Source organism: Mercenaria mercenaria, chromosome 12 (assembly GCF_021730395.1).
Source record: "Mercenaria mercenaria strain notata chromosome 12, MADL_Memer_1, whole genome shotgun sequence".
In the NCBI taxonomy this organism is placed as follows: domain Eukaryota; kingdom Metazoa; phylum Mollusca; class Bivalvia; order Venerida; family Veneridae; genus Mercenaria; species Mercenaria mercenaria.
Window position 1 is genome coordinate 27,043,896 of NC_069372.1, and position 14,221 is coordinate 27,058,116.

General features: G+C 33.9%; 1 protein-coding gene across 3 annotated transcripts in view; it reads left to right on the plus strand.

Annotated features, from left to right (window-relative positions):
• LOC128547290 (uncharacterized) overlaps nt 1-14,221 on the plus strand; it is a 47,752-nt gene that overhangs the window by 11,652 nt on the left and 21,879 nt on the right. The window contains exons 1-2 of one of the 3 annotated variants that reach the window (XM_053519521.1): nt 3,469-3,669; nt 8,464-9,224. In XM_053519521.1, the coding sequence (XP_053375496.1) occupies nt 8,516-9,224 (709 nt within the window). In that variant the 5' untranslated portion in view covers nt 3,469-3,669; nt 8,464-8,515. Of the gene's footprint in view, nt 1-3,468; nt 3,670-8,009; nt 8,274-8,463; nt 9,225-14,221 lie in introns of those variants that run through there. The other 2 variants (XM_053519519.1, XM_053519520.1) reach the window with 2 other exon arrangements.

The following is a 14,221-nucleotide window of genomic DNA, read 5'->3' on the forward strand; positions in this document are numbered from 1 at the left end:
ATTAAACAGCCACCTTCTGTAAGCAGCCACTTTTTCCCACTCCCTTGGCTGACTGCTTAAGACAGGTTTTCCTGTTCATAAAACAGTTTATCATTGTTTGGCATATATGGTTAAAAACTGCAGAATCCTTTATGTTTTGTATTAAATTTTTCTTACAGAATGCTGTTGCTGTCAGACTGGAAACATTCTGGAGACAGTTATTTTACTTTTTTTGGCCTTTCTAATTTACAGTTATGACAAATTGTACTTGAGAGAAGAATCAGGAAAATCTTCATGTTTAAAGCTCACAGCTGTTACATGTAATATTTCATGCAGAATAAAATTATAAATGATTGTGTAACATCTGGCTTCAATGTCTAGCTCTATGCATCCATACTTTTTAAAATGTAATATAGGTACAGGTACAAGAATTACGTATGACTCATGTTTAGGGGCTATTTGTCTGGTAAATTTTGTATTACTCAATCTACTGTCCTAATTTTGCTGTTGACTGTAAAGTTATATATTTTTGTGAGGCAAAAAGTTTGCACTATTTAAAATTGGTATTTTAATTTTCTCATGGTAGAATATTCGCCATTATGGCCAACTTGTTAGAACTATTTATAACAACAATTTGTCGCTTTCATGTGTATTTGATTTCGCAAATATATACAGTTTGTGTATACATGTGTAAATAAATCCCTCCTGAAAATTTTGGATTTTACAATATAATAATTATTACTTTTGATTTGGTTTTTGTTTTGCATCTTCGTGTTTTTTCCTTGATTTGATAGACTTACAGTCATATTAGCATAACTGAGAACTTACACTTCTACACTTAAATAATGTTCTTTTTGAAGTATTGCTGCTTATAGTTCAAGCAGCCTTTTCATCTATAATGTCTGAGCAAAGGATTTTTATGAAAAATGCAACTTTACCTACAGGTAGAGAGAAAGTTACTCACTTACGAAGTGTGCTGTGATAAATTGCAACACTGAAAATTTATAACAGTTCCTACATTATAAACTGCTGAATTTACCTTTATTTCATTACTTTTTTAAGACCTACATTCTGAGAAGTGTACATTTTCATAGAAAGAGTTTTAATTTTGCTTTGAAAACACATCAGATACATGGCAATTGAAAATCCATTATGTAAAGCACTCCAAAAGCACTTTCAACTAATGCAAGTATTTATAATGTAATGTTAATTTAATGCATTATTCTGTAAAGAACATGTAATTGACCCCCATATCTAAATGTAATGGTAATTTAATGCATTAGTCTGTAAAGTACATGTAATTGACCCTCATGTCTAAATGTAATGGTTATGTAATACATTACTCAGTAAAATATACATGTAATTGACACCCATGTCTATTAAAATGTAATGGTATTTTAATGCATTACTCTTTAAAGTACATGTTACTGACCCACCTCCCCGTGTCTAAATGTAATGGTAATTTAATGCATTACTCTAAAGTACATGTAATCCCATGGCTAAATGTAATGGAAATTTAATGCATTACTCACTAAAGTACATGTAATCCTGTGGCTAATTGTAGTGGTAATTTAATGCATTACTCTCTAAAGTACATGTAATCCCATGGCTAATTGTAATGGTAATTTAATGCATTACTCTCTAAAGTACATGTAATCCCATGGATAAATGTAATGGTAATTTAATGCATTACTCTCTAAAGTACATGTAGTCCCATGGCTAATTGTAATGGTAATTAAATGTGTTACTCTCTAAAGTACATGTGATTGACTCCATGTCTGTCACAGAGAGAGGGACAATGACATTCATCTGTCATTTACCTTTTCCATAGCTAGTTCATTTATTGAAATGGGGTGTTGGTTATAGGTCACTAATTTACTTTGAAATGAATCTTAAATTTTATTTGTTCACTCTGCTAATAATGCTCAGTTATTGTAAAACAGTGTCAAAAAAATAATGATTTGTAACCTTTATTGCTATACCTTGCTCAGGTGAACATGTCTAGACAGTTACAGCAAAAATTATCCAGTTTTCGGTACACACAGATGTGCAGCAATAATGGGGATATATTTTTGCTACTTCAGTCAATTTGTAAGAAATTAAGCATGGATGCTAACAAGCTTGAGGATATATAGCAAATTAGGAAATAAGGGGTTGTGAGAGTATACTTCCTGTCAGAAATATTTTGAAGTGTATTAATTAAGCTTTGTTTGCAATAAATGATTCTTTTCTGTGGTCATATACTGTTTTCAAAAAATGAAAAAAGTCCAGCTAGGATTGAAATATCTGTTCAGCCTTTGTTTTTTAAAGGGATTATTTCACATTGAACTTGGAGTTGTGAGTGATATGCTTAGGGAAGCATAACAAGTAAGAGGACTTTGCTGACCATCACTCCAGGTTTATTTCCAGAAACAGCAGTAATATTATGAATTTTCAGTGTAACAATTTTAGGTGACAATTATATTGAATTTCCGCCACAACATAATTATGGCAACTTTTCCAGCATTATAGATGGTGGAGGAAAGCCCCAGGTGCCCCATACAGGCATTATTTCAGGCATCGAACTGGGTAGAACTTAAATAACCTTCCAAAAATCCAGCTGAAAAGCTTCCTCTTATTTAAGAATTGTACTGCCCACTCAAGGTTCTCAACCCATAACCATTAGGGCCAAGGGATTAGAAGTCAGCAACCCGAACCACTTGGCTACCAAGGCCCCCGTGATAACTATGAAATGTAGCATTTGCGTAACAGATTATTTTAGGGTCAGTAACCATTGAAGTATTCCTCGGACAATGTGGTATTGAATTAAATATAATTCACTTCCAATGATAGCTTTATGTATTATTTATCCACCTCCTAAACACATCTCTCTGAGTACCTTTCACTGAAGTGAACCAATATTGATCAGAGTTTTCATTTGAAAACTGACAGTTTAAACTATTTTACTGGAAACATTTAAATGCTTCATTTATTTTATTTATTTTGTTGGGTTTAACGTCGCACTGACACAATTTTAGGTCATATGGCGACTTTCCAGCTTTAATGGTGGAGGAAGACCCCAGGTGCCCCTCCGTGCACTATTTCATCACGAGCGGGCACCTGGGTAGAACCACCGACCTTCCGTAAGCCAGCTGGATGGCTTCCTCACGTGAAGAATTCTACGCCCCAAATGAGGTTTCGAACCCACATCGATGAGGGGCAAATGGTTTGAAGTCAACGACTCTAACCACTCGGCCACGGAGGCCCCTTTAAATGCTTCAGTTTACAGAATATGCCAGTTTACTTATGTTACTGGTTACTTGTTGTTAGTTATGTCAGTACTTGATATTTTGCCAAAAAATCAGTGTGAATTTCTTTCTGCTTCTGCAGAAATAATCACAGGATTTTATCAATGGGGATTTTGCTTTGGATACAAACTTTTGTAGTCAACTATACATACAATGTATTTGTTTTTTTTGCACAAGCAGAATATATATATATATATTTCCCTTGTTGTATCGATAGGAGCTTCACTAATTGTTAACGTTTTCAGTTTCCCTTGTATCAGTAAATTATTTATCTCATTTAAAAGCCTGGAGTATCATGTTAATATATGCATTAAAAGTGCTTTTCAGCTGACTGCTTTTTGTTCCTAGGAAACATTTGTGAATTGGTTGGATCAATGGATATTTGCAATAATTTGGAAAAATGGTATGTTCTCATATCAGTATGATAAAAGTGATCAGGGGAACATAGATTTAGTTTATGGACTGATATTGATTTTGTCTTGTTTCGGATGCTGGCGGAAAAGTTTTTCGTTTTGTCTACTGCTGTTTTTATGTCACAGTGCAAATGGAAATTGATGTATTTTGTAGTTTAATGTTGGGTATTTTCTGACTGAAATATTCTGGAATTTCTGTGAGTTTATTTGATGTAGAGGGAAGGTTTTCAAATGTTTGGTGTAATATTTGCAACTTTTTCTGAAATGATATTATAATGCAAAGAGATTTTTTGTCTATACTGCTATTTTTATGTCACAGTGCAAATGGAAATTGATGTATTTTGTAGCTTAATGTTGGGTATTTTCTGACTGAAGAATTCTGGAATTTCTATGAGTTTATTTGATGGAGGGAAGATTTTCAAATATTTTATGTAGTATTTGCAACTTTTTCTGAAATGATATTGCATTATAATGCTTTTTCTGCATGATTAAATTATGATGTTTTATATTTTGTTTGAATTTTTCGGGGGAGGGGTAGTATTGTGTATAGGCAGAGGTCCTGTAGTAATGACACTGTCTGTCTGTCTATCTGTCTGTGTCAGGTCACCTTGTCCAAACCATAACTTGGTGACCGCTATGGTGGCTGTTACAGGCATATAAGTGTCTAAAAAATGAAACTGTTTTAGTCAACGACCATAATTTTGCACTTGGTATTGCAGTTCTGGTCATTTGAAAGATAAGGTAACATTCTGGAGCTTTTACAATATATATGCAGGTTTGATTATATATGCAAGCTGCTGCAGTTCTGTGCAATTGATATAAACAATAGAAAGCACACATACACATGTTTGTTGTATTATCAATGTTTAAAGGGTATTAAGTGATTTTTCACTGTATTCTTTAGCTCACCTGAGCAAGAATGGCTTAATTTGTTGAGCTTTTAGAATGGTTCAGTGTCTGCCTGTTTGCCTGTCCATCCATCATCACTCCATCCATTAATGGTTTGCTCACACTTTCAGACTTCTGAAATAATCTAAAACAAACTTGAACTCACTATGATATATAACGGTCATTCAAGGCTTTTGTAAGACTTGATCCAAGGCAAAATCAGATCATAATTCTAAATTGACAAAACTGTCTCTGAGTTTAACATTGATACATCAATAATTTCAGGGGAATATCTCGTCTGTGAAATATTTCGAGTCTAAAACATATAAAAATTGCTTGTAGAACAGTGCTGAAAAGTAAATGAAAAAAAAAGCATCTTTGCAAACTTAATTAGTCCAGTTTAGTATATTCTAAATCTAGGCTGAACTCTGGGACAAATCAATAATCTTTCAGTTATTCCATGCACAGTTTATAACATTGATTGCTGGTAGAAAAAGATTGATTTGAGATGATACTGTGTTTTCCACACTTACTGTAGGGGAAAATTGGTGCAATATGGGTGTACGAATTACCATGGGAAATTAGATAAATTAAATACTAGGTGCTTTACGAAGAAAAATGGTGATTTGTTTAGCAAATGAGAAAAACAAATTTTTAGGCTAATTAGATTTTTTTTCTGCAAAGTAAGCTAGCTGAATATGCAACTATACAATTACATTAGTACTACAATACTATGTCGGCCAAAAATGATGTTAATTTCATTATTATAGGATTTGCCAAGTTTTTTTGTGATATCTGCCAAGGCTTTTTTTTTCATATGCACCAGACATGATGTAGTACAATGAGGCAGCTCTATTTATTTTTAGGTTTACAATTACTTTAACGATTCCTTCTGAAGAAACTTTTTGTAAATATTGAAAATGCCATACTTCAGTCAGAATACTATTTCTGTAGAGGTTACAAGAACATGAGTTTTAGCAAAATTCAGTTTTTTTTTGGTTTTGTTTCTTTTAGTTCTATATACAGTCGAGTACCATTACCTCGATATTCAAGGGACTGTAAAAATTGCATCGACGTATCAGAAGTTCGACGTAACGATATCGACAATCTGGGACTTCTTTATACTTGTGTTGGACGTCTATATTCTCATTATATCCAATGCTTTTGTTCAAAGGTTTGAAAGGGGAAAAAAATAATATAAAATGTATTAAAATACGATTTTAATTTTATTTACAATAAAACATCTTAATTAAATACCTACATACAACTTCTTAATTTTTCAAAATATACATTTAAACATTAGCATTTTTATTCCTTCCCTAAACAAGTCTGAATGCAGCGGTAACGTTCCTAGTTTAGTAGTCATTTTGACTGTGCTTCAATAACTAAAATTAGCCAGTCAAATACGCATATTGTTACTCGATCCTAAATGGCAGATTTTTACTCCGTCAAACAGAAAATATTTCATCCAAATTAGTTGTTATATTTGAAAGCAGCTTTCCTGCTTGCACGGTATTTTATAACACTAATTATTGGGAATTAAATGCAAACTTCCTGACATTTAAATTGGATTAAAGATTAAATAACAAACAAATCAAACACACAAACTAACTTGAATATGATTAATACATCGCCGGACAACAATAGGTTGATTTTCACACCTTACAAATAACATGGATATTTTTGACAAGCTGTGATATAGACGAAACCAGGTGTAAAAACAGTACAGGTAAGTTGACGGGACTGAAAAATCTCATTGAGCTAAACACAATATCGAGCTAATCATATCGAGGTAATGATAAATATTTATATTAAGATAAATAGGGAAAAATCGGGACCGACTCAAACACATCGTGCTAACCGGAGTATCCAGCTAACCGATATGGAGGTAACGATATTCAACTGTATATATGTTTTTATTTAATAGGATAATGTCAAGTTCCAGAAAGATGCAAGTCTTGTAAAGTCAATGGCCCTTTTCACTCTTTAAGCACTTAATTTTTCTAAATGCTACAGCAAGATACTACTTTAAATGTCAGTGTAGAATTAATGCAAAAGTACTCAAGTACTTAAAAGATACTTTATAATGAAAGGATTACTATTAGGTGAAATAGAGCAGTGACTTACATACATGTATATACAATATTACCAGTAAGCTAGTAAAAATGAAACTGTAACCATTTAAGATCTTCATTCAATCTCAATTTATTACTAATGCAAACATCAAAAGTAAAGTTTTTGAATAAATTAAGATATAACAAAGAGCTGTAAAAGCTTTTAACTTGAGGGATATTTCAAGATCTATTGTGATTGATTTCAAAATCAAGTCTATTTAAATTATACTTGCATTGCTGTGTAATTATTTAGTCTTTGAAGGATCTTTAAGGAGTCAGCTAACATAGTTAAAATTGTAAGTTGTAAGAATTTTCTTAATATAGTTGATAATGTAAAGTATATTAGTGTTTGAAATTATTTTTTGTCCAATGGCATTGCAGTATTTTTCAAATTATCGGGAAATTAATTTTGGTAAATCAGCATTTACTTCCAGTCGTTTATTAACCCGGTAAGTAAACATACTGTAGGTGGAGCTTAAGTTTGTAAACAAAAAATAATTTCAAACTCTAAACAGGATAGTGTTTATTAGTAAGCATTTATTAAATTAAATTGGTCGCATGGCAGCCGATGTGCCAGACCAATTTAATTTGATAAATGCTTACTAATAAACACTAACCTGTACTAAGTCTAAATGATTAAGATTAAAAGGGATTCACATTGATTTTCAAAGAATATATGCTTAAATTGCTATTTTATACAGAATTTGTCAGATACATTGTCTCCAATCAAGAAGACAGATCTACAAAAACTAAAATCAGATAGATTGTCTCGTTCAAGAAGACAGATCTACAAAAACTAAACTTTTAAGGAGAAAATTTTCCAAGTATGATGCAAAATCCAAAGAAGAGATTGCAATTTAGTCTGTAGAACTTTCTCAATTCTGATATATGAAAACTGCAGAAGTTGCAATTTTGTTGGCTTCTTCGTCATGGTTTGACAGTGAATCAAGCAATTATTTTTGGACAGGACTGCATATTTGTCATTTTCCAAGATATTGCTAATTGAATTCCTATATTTAATCATGCAAAAATCCAGAAATGGCTGAAAATGTAAGTTCCACATCTTGAATGGGAGACTTTAAATACATTTGAAGTATATAAATGTAAATATTTTGCACATTGTTCAAACTTTTCATGCAAACAATGTTGATGAAACTGTATACTAATGTGGTTTAAAGTTAAGGTGAATTTACTTGATATGTACAACATTTTAACAGTTGACTGATCCTACAGGTAACATAAAAAAACTAGATACAAAAACTTAATACATCATTTCAAAATATAAAACTTCCATAAAAATCGGGTATGTAACTAAATTTGTGGGAATGTTACTTAGTATATATTTAAAGAAATTATTCATCATTATTCAGTGACGTACTGGGTGTATTAATTTATTTGACTGTATTTAGATATGATTGTTATTTAAGTCATAAGTTTCTTGGAAATCATTAATGTGATATTTGCTAACTATTTTCTACAAACTGTTTCAGTGGTATAGCTTGTTAGGCTGTGTTTTCTTGAAAATTATTTACAAATCTGAACACATTTGTTTAGTGAATATAATCTGGATGCCTCTAAAATGTCCTTCATTGGTGAGTTTTGGCTTCTTGCTATGTATCTGATTTGTTAAGATTATAAATGCACCCTTGTCTACAGGTATGAGTAGAGTGAATTCTTTTTAACATAAATTTTGTTCTCTGTCAGTGATGAAATAAAAGCGACATTTTCTTGTTAATTTTGTTTTAAAATCCTAAATTTTTAATGAAAAATTTTTATTTTCAGGGCAGAAGAAATGTAGATGAAATTGTGGTAAAGGTATAGTGGAGAAGATAGAATGAAAATACGGGTGTATAATGTCGCGCACGGAGAACATATATCATTGCACTTACCGCTGATCATTGGTGATATCGATTTTAAAACCGATGATGGTGATATTGAGGTGTGGAACTGTAGCAGACGAGAGAAATTGGCGACAAAATGGCCAGTTATAGAAGGGGCATTCAAAGTTTTAATTCGATTAATACCAGGAGAAAATGATATTAATTTTAAATACCAGGACGAGGTTCTTAAATTAACTCTTGTTTTTACATTCCCGCATTTCAAGCAGTTTGTACGACCTGTATATATTGTGTTAGCAGATGACGATGGATACTTTCAGGGCCCAGAAGATGAAGATTGTTCCGTTGATTCTGCCCTCGAAAGAATCAAAATTGGTGCTATGCTTATCCAGACGTTTACCGCGGAGAAGATGAAGGAGCACGGGTTTGGTCGTCAGACATTTCAGTTAGAGTGTGACGCAAATTACGAACCAGTCTGTAATGTGTTCAGAAGTAAATTAACTTTAGAACGTGCACACACTATGACCGGAAATGAGCTGTGGACTCATTTTGCACGAGAATTGATGACATCATCAAGTTTTACCGACAAAGATCTCTCCAAATGGTACTGCTTTATGTCTTTCACGCGCTACGAACCTCCACCTTTAGAAACCCCAAAAACTCACAGTGAAATTTTAAAATACACTAAAGGACACACAGCCTTAGGTGAGTTGTAGTTTGAATTTCAAATTAATTTTATGATTTATGTTATTTAGACTACCGGTATATTGAAATGAATACACCATGGATTTATATGCTTTTTCCTTCAGCTGATCTAAAAATAATACATTTTGTTAGTCTGTGGCTTTGCTAATTTTCTTGATCTATATTATTATGCTCTCCTTTAAAGAAGAGGGTGTATATTGTTTTACTCATTGTTGATCTGTTGGTAGACCATTTGGTTTCTAGTCAGTAACTTGGGAATGCTTGGTCTCACTATGGTCAAGTTTTATAGGATGATGCCTGTTGTCAGTAGAAGCCCTTTATGTTTTTGCCATCAATATGTCAAGATCACAATGACCTTGGAACTGAAAACTGTTTACACATGATAACTATTGAAAGTGATGAACTATAGGCATCAAATTTCATACGGCGATTGCCTTTTGTTTCAAGAGTCAGTAGGTCAAAGTTCCTGTTGACCTTGAGACTGAGAATGCTTTCCACTGCATCGGTAAAGAATACTTTGGTCTACAGTGTTGTCAAACTTTAAAAACTGATAGCCTGTGGACAGTAGATGAACTCTGTTGCTTTAAGAATCAGTAGGTCAGTGGTTAGTGTCACAGTAACTTTGAGACTAAAACAAGTTTTTTTTTGCTCAGTGAGTAAAGAAGTAAATGATGATTGCCAATAGTCAGTAGATAACCCCTGTTGTTTTGTTGTCAGTAGTTTCAAAGTCAAGGTCACAATGTCCTCAAGAGGGAAAATAGTTTCTGCTCAATCACTAAAGAATGCTTTGATCTACATTCATCAAACTTCATAAATTGATTTCCTGTGGTCAGTAGATAACTCCTGTTTATTTGGGGGTTGGCAGTAAAAGGTCAAGGTCACAGTGACCATGAGACTTAAAAGGCTGCTGCTCAATAACTAAAGAACACTTTGGCATATAGTTGTCAATGATTGCATTTGGTCAGAGGGCAAGGTCACATTGACCTCAGGACTGAAAACATAGATGACCCTTGTGTTTCTGAATGCATTCTGTTATAGGTCAAGAACATATCATACAAAAGTACATACAGGCCATCATAGGGGGCTTATTTGTTTTACAAACAACCCCTATCATGTAGCTTTATGGTATTGATTGTTTACGTGCTTGGCAAGCTTGTTTTGTATGCACTTTCAGTTGCTTTGATTTACTGATTATGAGTTTACATTGCAAATCAATGCTTTAGGCAAGAAAACAAAAAGATACTTCAATCATATTTTTTATTCATTATTCAAGGTTGTGCATTATACAATCTGGCACATAACAACATCTTGTTAACTGCAATCTGGTATGCAATCTTTTAACTGTATGAGGGGCATTCAAAAAGTTAGAATAAAGTGGTCATGATATTTTAGAAATGGACTGTATGAGTTAGCTTCTTTATTTTGCTAGTAGGGCAACGTGCTGCAAGGTTCTTGGCATTATTTTCAACTTGAAATAATTTTGAGTTGTACATCTTATTGGTTTTAATATGAAACTTCATAGTAACCTATTTATTATACGTTGGTATCACATTTCAAGTTCAACTTTAAGTTACACGATACAATGGGGAATATGGAGCCCGCCTGCTTAGCTCAGGAGGGAGAGCGTTGGTCTGCTGATCGCGGGGTCGTGAGTTCGAATCCTGGGAGGGGAGTATGTTCTCCTTGACGATTTGCTAACAACATTGTGTCTGAAATAATTCGTCTACCTCTGATAATTCATGTGGGGAAGTTGGCAGTTATTTGCGTAGAACAGGTTTGTACTGGTGCAGAATCCAGGAACTCTGGTTAGGTTAACTGCCTGCAGTTACATATTAACTGAAATACTATTGAAAAATGGCATTAAACCCAAAACAATGGGGAATACAGTCAACATGTATACTTTAAGCAGTCAGTGAAGAGTTTACACAATCTGTCTGCTTAAGGCAAGGTGAAACTGAACATGTGCTAGTACTTTCATATGCAAGTATTTGTTCTTGAGTAATGACCCCTTTTTGGACTCTGAAATATTACAACTACATCAGAACATTGTGTTCTCAACTACAGGTGAAATGAAACTAGGTATATAAATGATCTGTACATCAAGTAGACATGCCGATTTTATCTGGAAGTTAAGTGATTTGTGCCTGACTTTTTGTGCCCCCATCACACAGTGGAGGGGGCGTATAGATTTGGTTTTGTTCATGCATCTGTCCGTGCATCCATGCATCTGTCAGTCCGAAAAGTTTGTGACACGCCTAGCTCAAAAAGTGTGTTACATAAAGTGATGAAACCTTGCATGAGTCTTTATCTAGATATGAACTTGCGCACTTCCTATTTTTCGTCAGGCTCTGCCCCCTATTTCCAGAGTTTTGGCCCCTGAAATAGTAAAAAATGCACACTTTCACCATGTTCACCTTGGGACGTGCCTAGCTCAAAAAGTATTTTTCTGAATCATATAAATTGATGAAACCTTGCATGAGTGTTTATCTAGATATGAACTTGCGTGTCTTCTATTTTTCGTCTGGCAGCACCCTCTATTTCCAAAGTTATGGCCCCTGAAATAGTCAAAAATGCACATTTTCACCTTATGATGTGCCTAGCTCAAAAAGTATTTGATGTAAATTCATGAAACCTTGCATGAGATGTATCAGGATGTGACCTTGCACAATCTTCTTGAGGTTTTAGCACTAACTACAGAGTTACGACCCTTGAAATAGCCAAAATAGTGGACTTTTTGTTTGTGATGCTCATAGCTCAAAAAGTATATGGCCTAGACTAATGAATCTTTATATAAAATGTTTGTTGAGGCTATACCCCCTTAAGACTGCAAACATTTGAATTATTGCCCCTTATTTGTGACAAATGTACCAGTGGGGGCACACCCTGTGTCCCACAGACACATTCTAGTTTTCAGAATATGCCCATTTTGGTCTATCAACTTGAATCATTATGTGTGTTCATGTGTCATACAAGGTTGACATCATTCTAAGTTAATGTTCACCATAAGTCTCATATGAATAGATCAAAATTTATTAATGGCTAGGGTTTAAAGAAAAAAGTTAGAGCCTCTTTAATATGGAAACTTTCTGAATGCCCCCTCATTTAATGGATTGACAATGTTATTTCTTCGTTTGGGGTGTTCTGTGCTTTTGGGAAATCTACCTTTTACCTTTTAGTTTTTTTTTGTGTTTTGTGGGACAGGGTTTGTTCAATATTTATAGTTTAGTTTCACATTTGAAAGAGATGCCATTTGGCATTTTTAGCTTAGATTGACTGTTTGAAGAATAGTGAGAGCTATACACCTAGGTGTCAGCAGTGTTGTTGGTATCACACAATGGGAGCAGGGCAGTATCTTGGTAACCAATGCATTTCTTGGATTGAAACTTTACACGAGGATTTCCAGTCAGCAACCTACTTTTTATAACTAAAAACAAAAATTGGGTTAAACTTCTGTTATCTACTATAAAGAAACAGTTATAGATCAACTTTATGCATTGAGGGGTGCCTGCACTTTTAGCTCATAACAGTACTGCGGTAAACGCCAAGGATAGCGGATAAGTCACACCTCACTATTTGTCGTTGAATTATACATAATTGTATTGAATTGCGACCTAACATGTATCAGATATACATAACAAAATTAGATGACCTTTTCATCAGTGTCATTATCATTGTCATTATCACTATAAACATTCCTCCCAAATAGTCTAGTGAACTGTCTATAGACAGCTCTTGTTATTTACTGCTTTTGATCTTTGTTCCAAATGTGGTTATAATGACCCTTGTTGATTTTAGGGACAGGCTAGGCTAAAGTTCAAGATCACAGTCAACTTAAGATTGAAAGCAAATTCAGATCAATAATTAGAGAACCTTCTGACTTACAGTAGTTGAACTTAATAGGATGAATGCCCTAGAAGGTCAAGGTCACTGTGATTATCTGGAAGAAAACTGTTTATCAATTATTGGAGAATGTAAAGATCTACTGCTATCAAAATTAATTGAGTGATTGCTTTATAATGTCAGAAGTTGATTCATGCTATATTTGAAATTAATACCTGTGGTCACAGGTCAAGGTCACATCATGCATGAGGCAGAAAATTACGTACCCAGTTACTACCCTCAGGCTGTCTTTGGGAATATGTATTTCAACCTTCATCAATATTTGCCAGTAGAACATTGAGCTTGTTGTATAACCTTAACCTTTATATGTTTATAGTTTTTTGTTTTATTTATTTTAGCTCACCTGAGCACAAAGTGCTCAAGGAGAGCTATTGTGATCACCCTAAGTCTGTTGTCATCTGTTGTAGTCATGCATTGTGTGACATGTGTTGTCAAGAATTTGACTTTTAACACTCTAGAAGTCACACTTTTTGCCCAATCTAAATAAAACTTGATCAGAACATTACCCTCAATAAAATATCAGAGGAATTCATTAATCAGTCATCTAGGTCAAATCTTAGAAAAAAATACTTGTCTCTGTGAAACATAGGTCAAGTTCAAAACTTAGTTAATTAGGTCAAAAACCAGGTCACTAGGTCAAATCATAGAACAGCATTGTTAACACTCAAAAGGCCACATTTTCTACCTGATCTTCATGAGACTTGGTTGGAATATTTGTCTCTTTAAAATCTAGGATAAATTCGTACATTTAACTGGGTCACTTGGGAAAACTAGGACTGGTCATTATGTGAAATCACAGAAAGACTTTGTTAACACTGTAGAGGCCACTTTTTCAGTTTGATCATGATAAACCTTTGTCAGAATGTTTGTCGGTATGGAGTCGAGGTCAAGTTCAGAACGGTATCTGAGGTCAAAACTATGTTACTAGGTCAGATCATTGAAAAACTTAGGAAATAATCGAACCTGATTTACGTAAAACATGGTCAGATTGTTCATTGTTGTAAAATCTAGGCCAAATTAGATACTAAGTTATGTGGGGTATGAACAAGGTCAGGTGAGCGATGCATGGCATTCAGGGTCCTCTTGTTTGTTTGTTT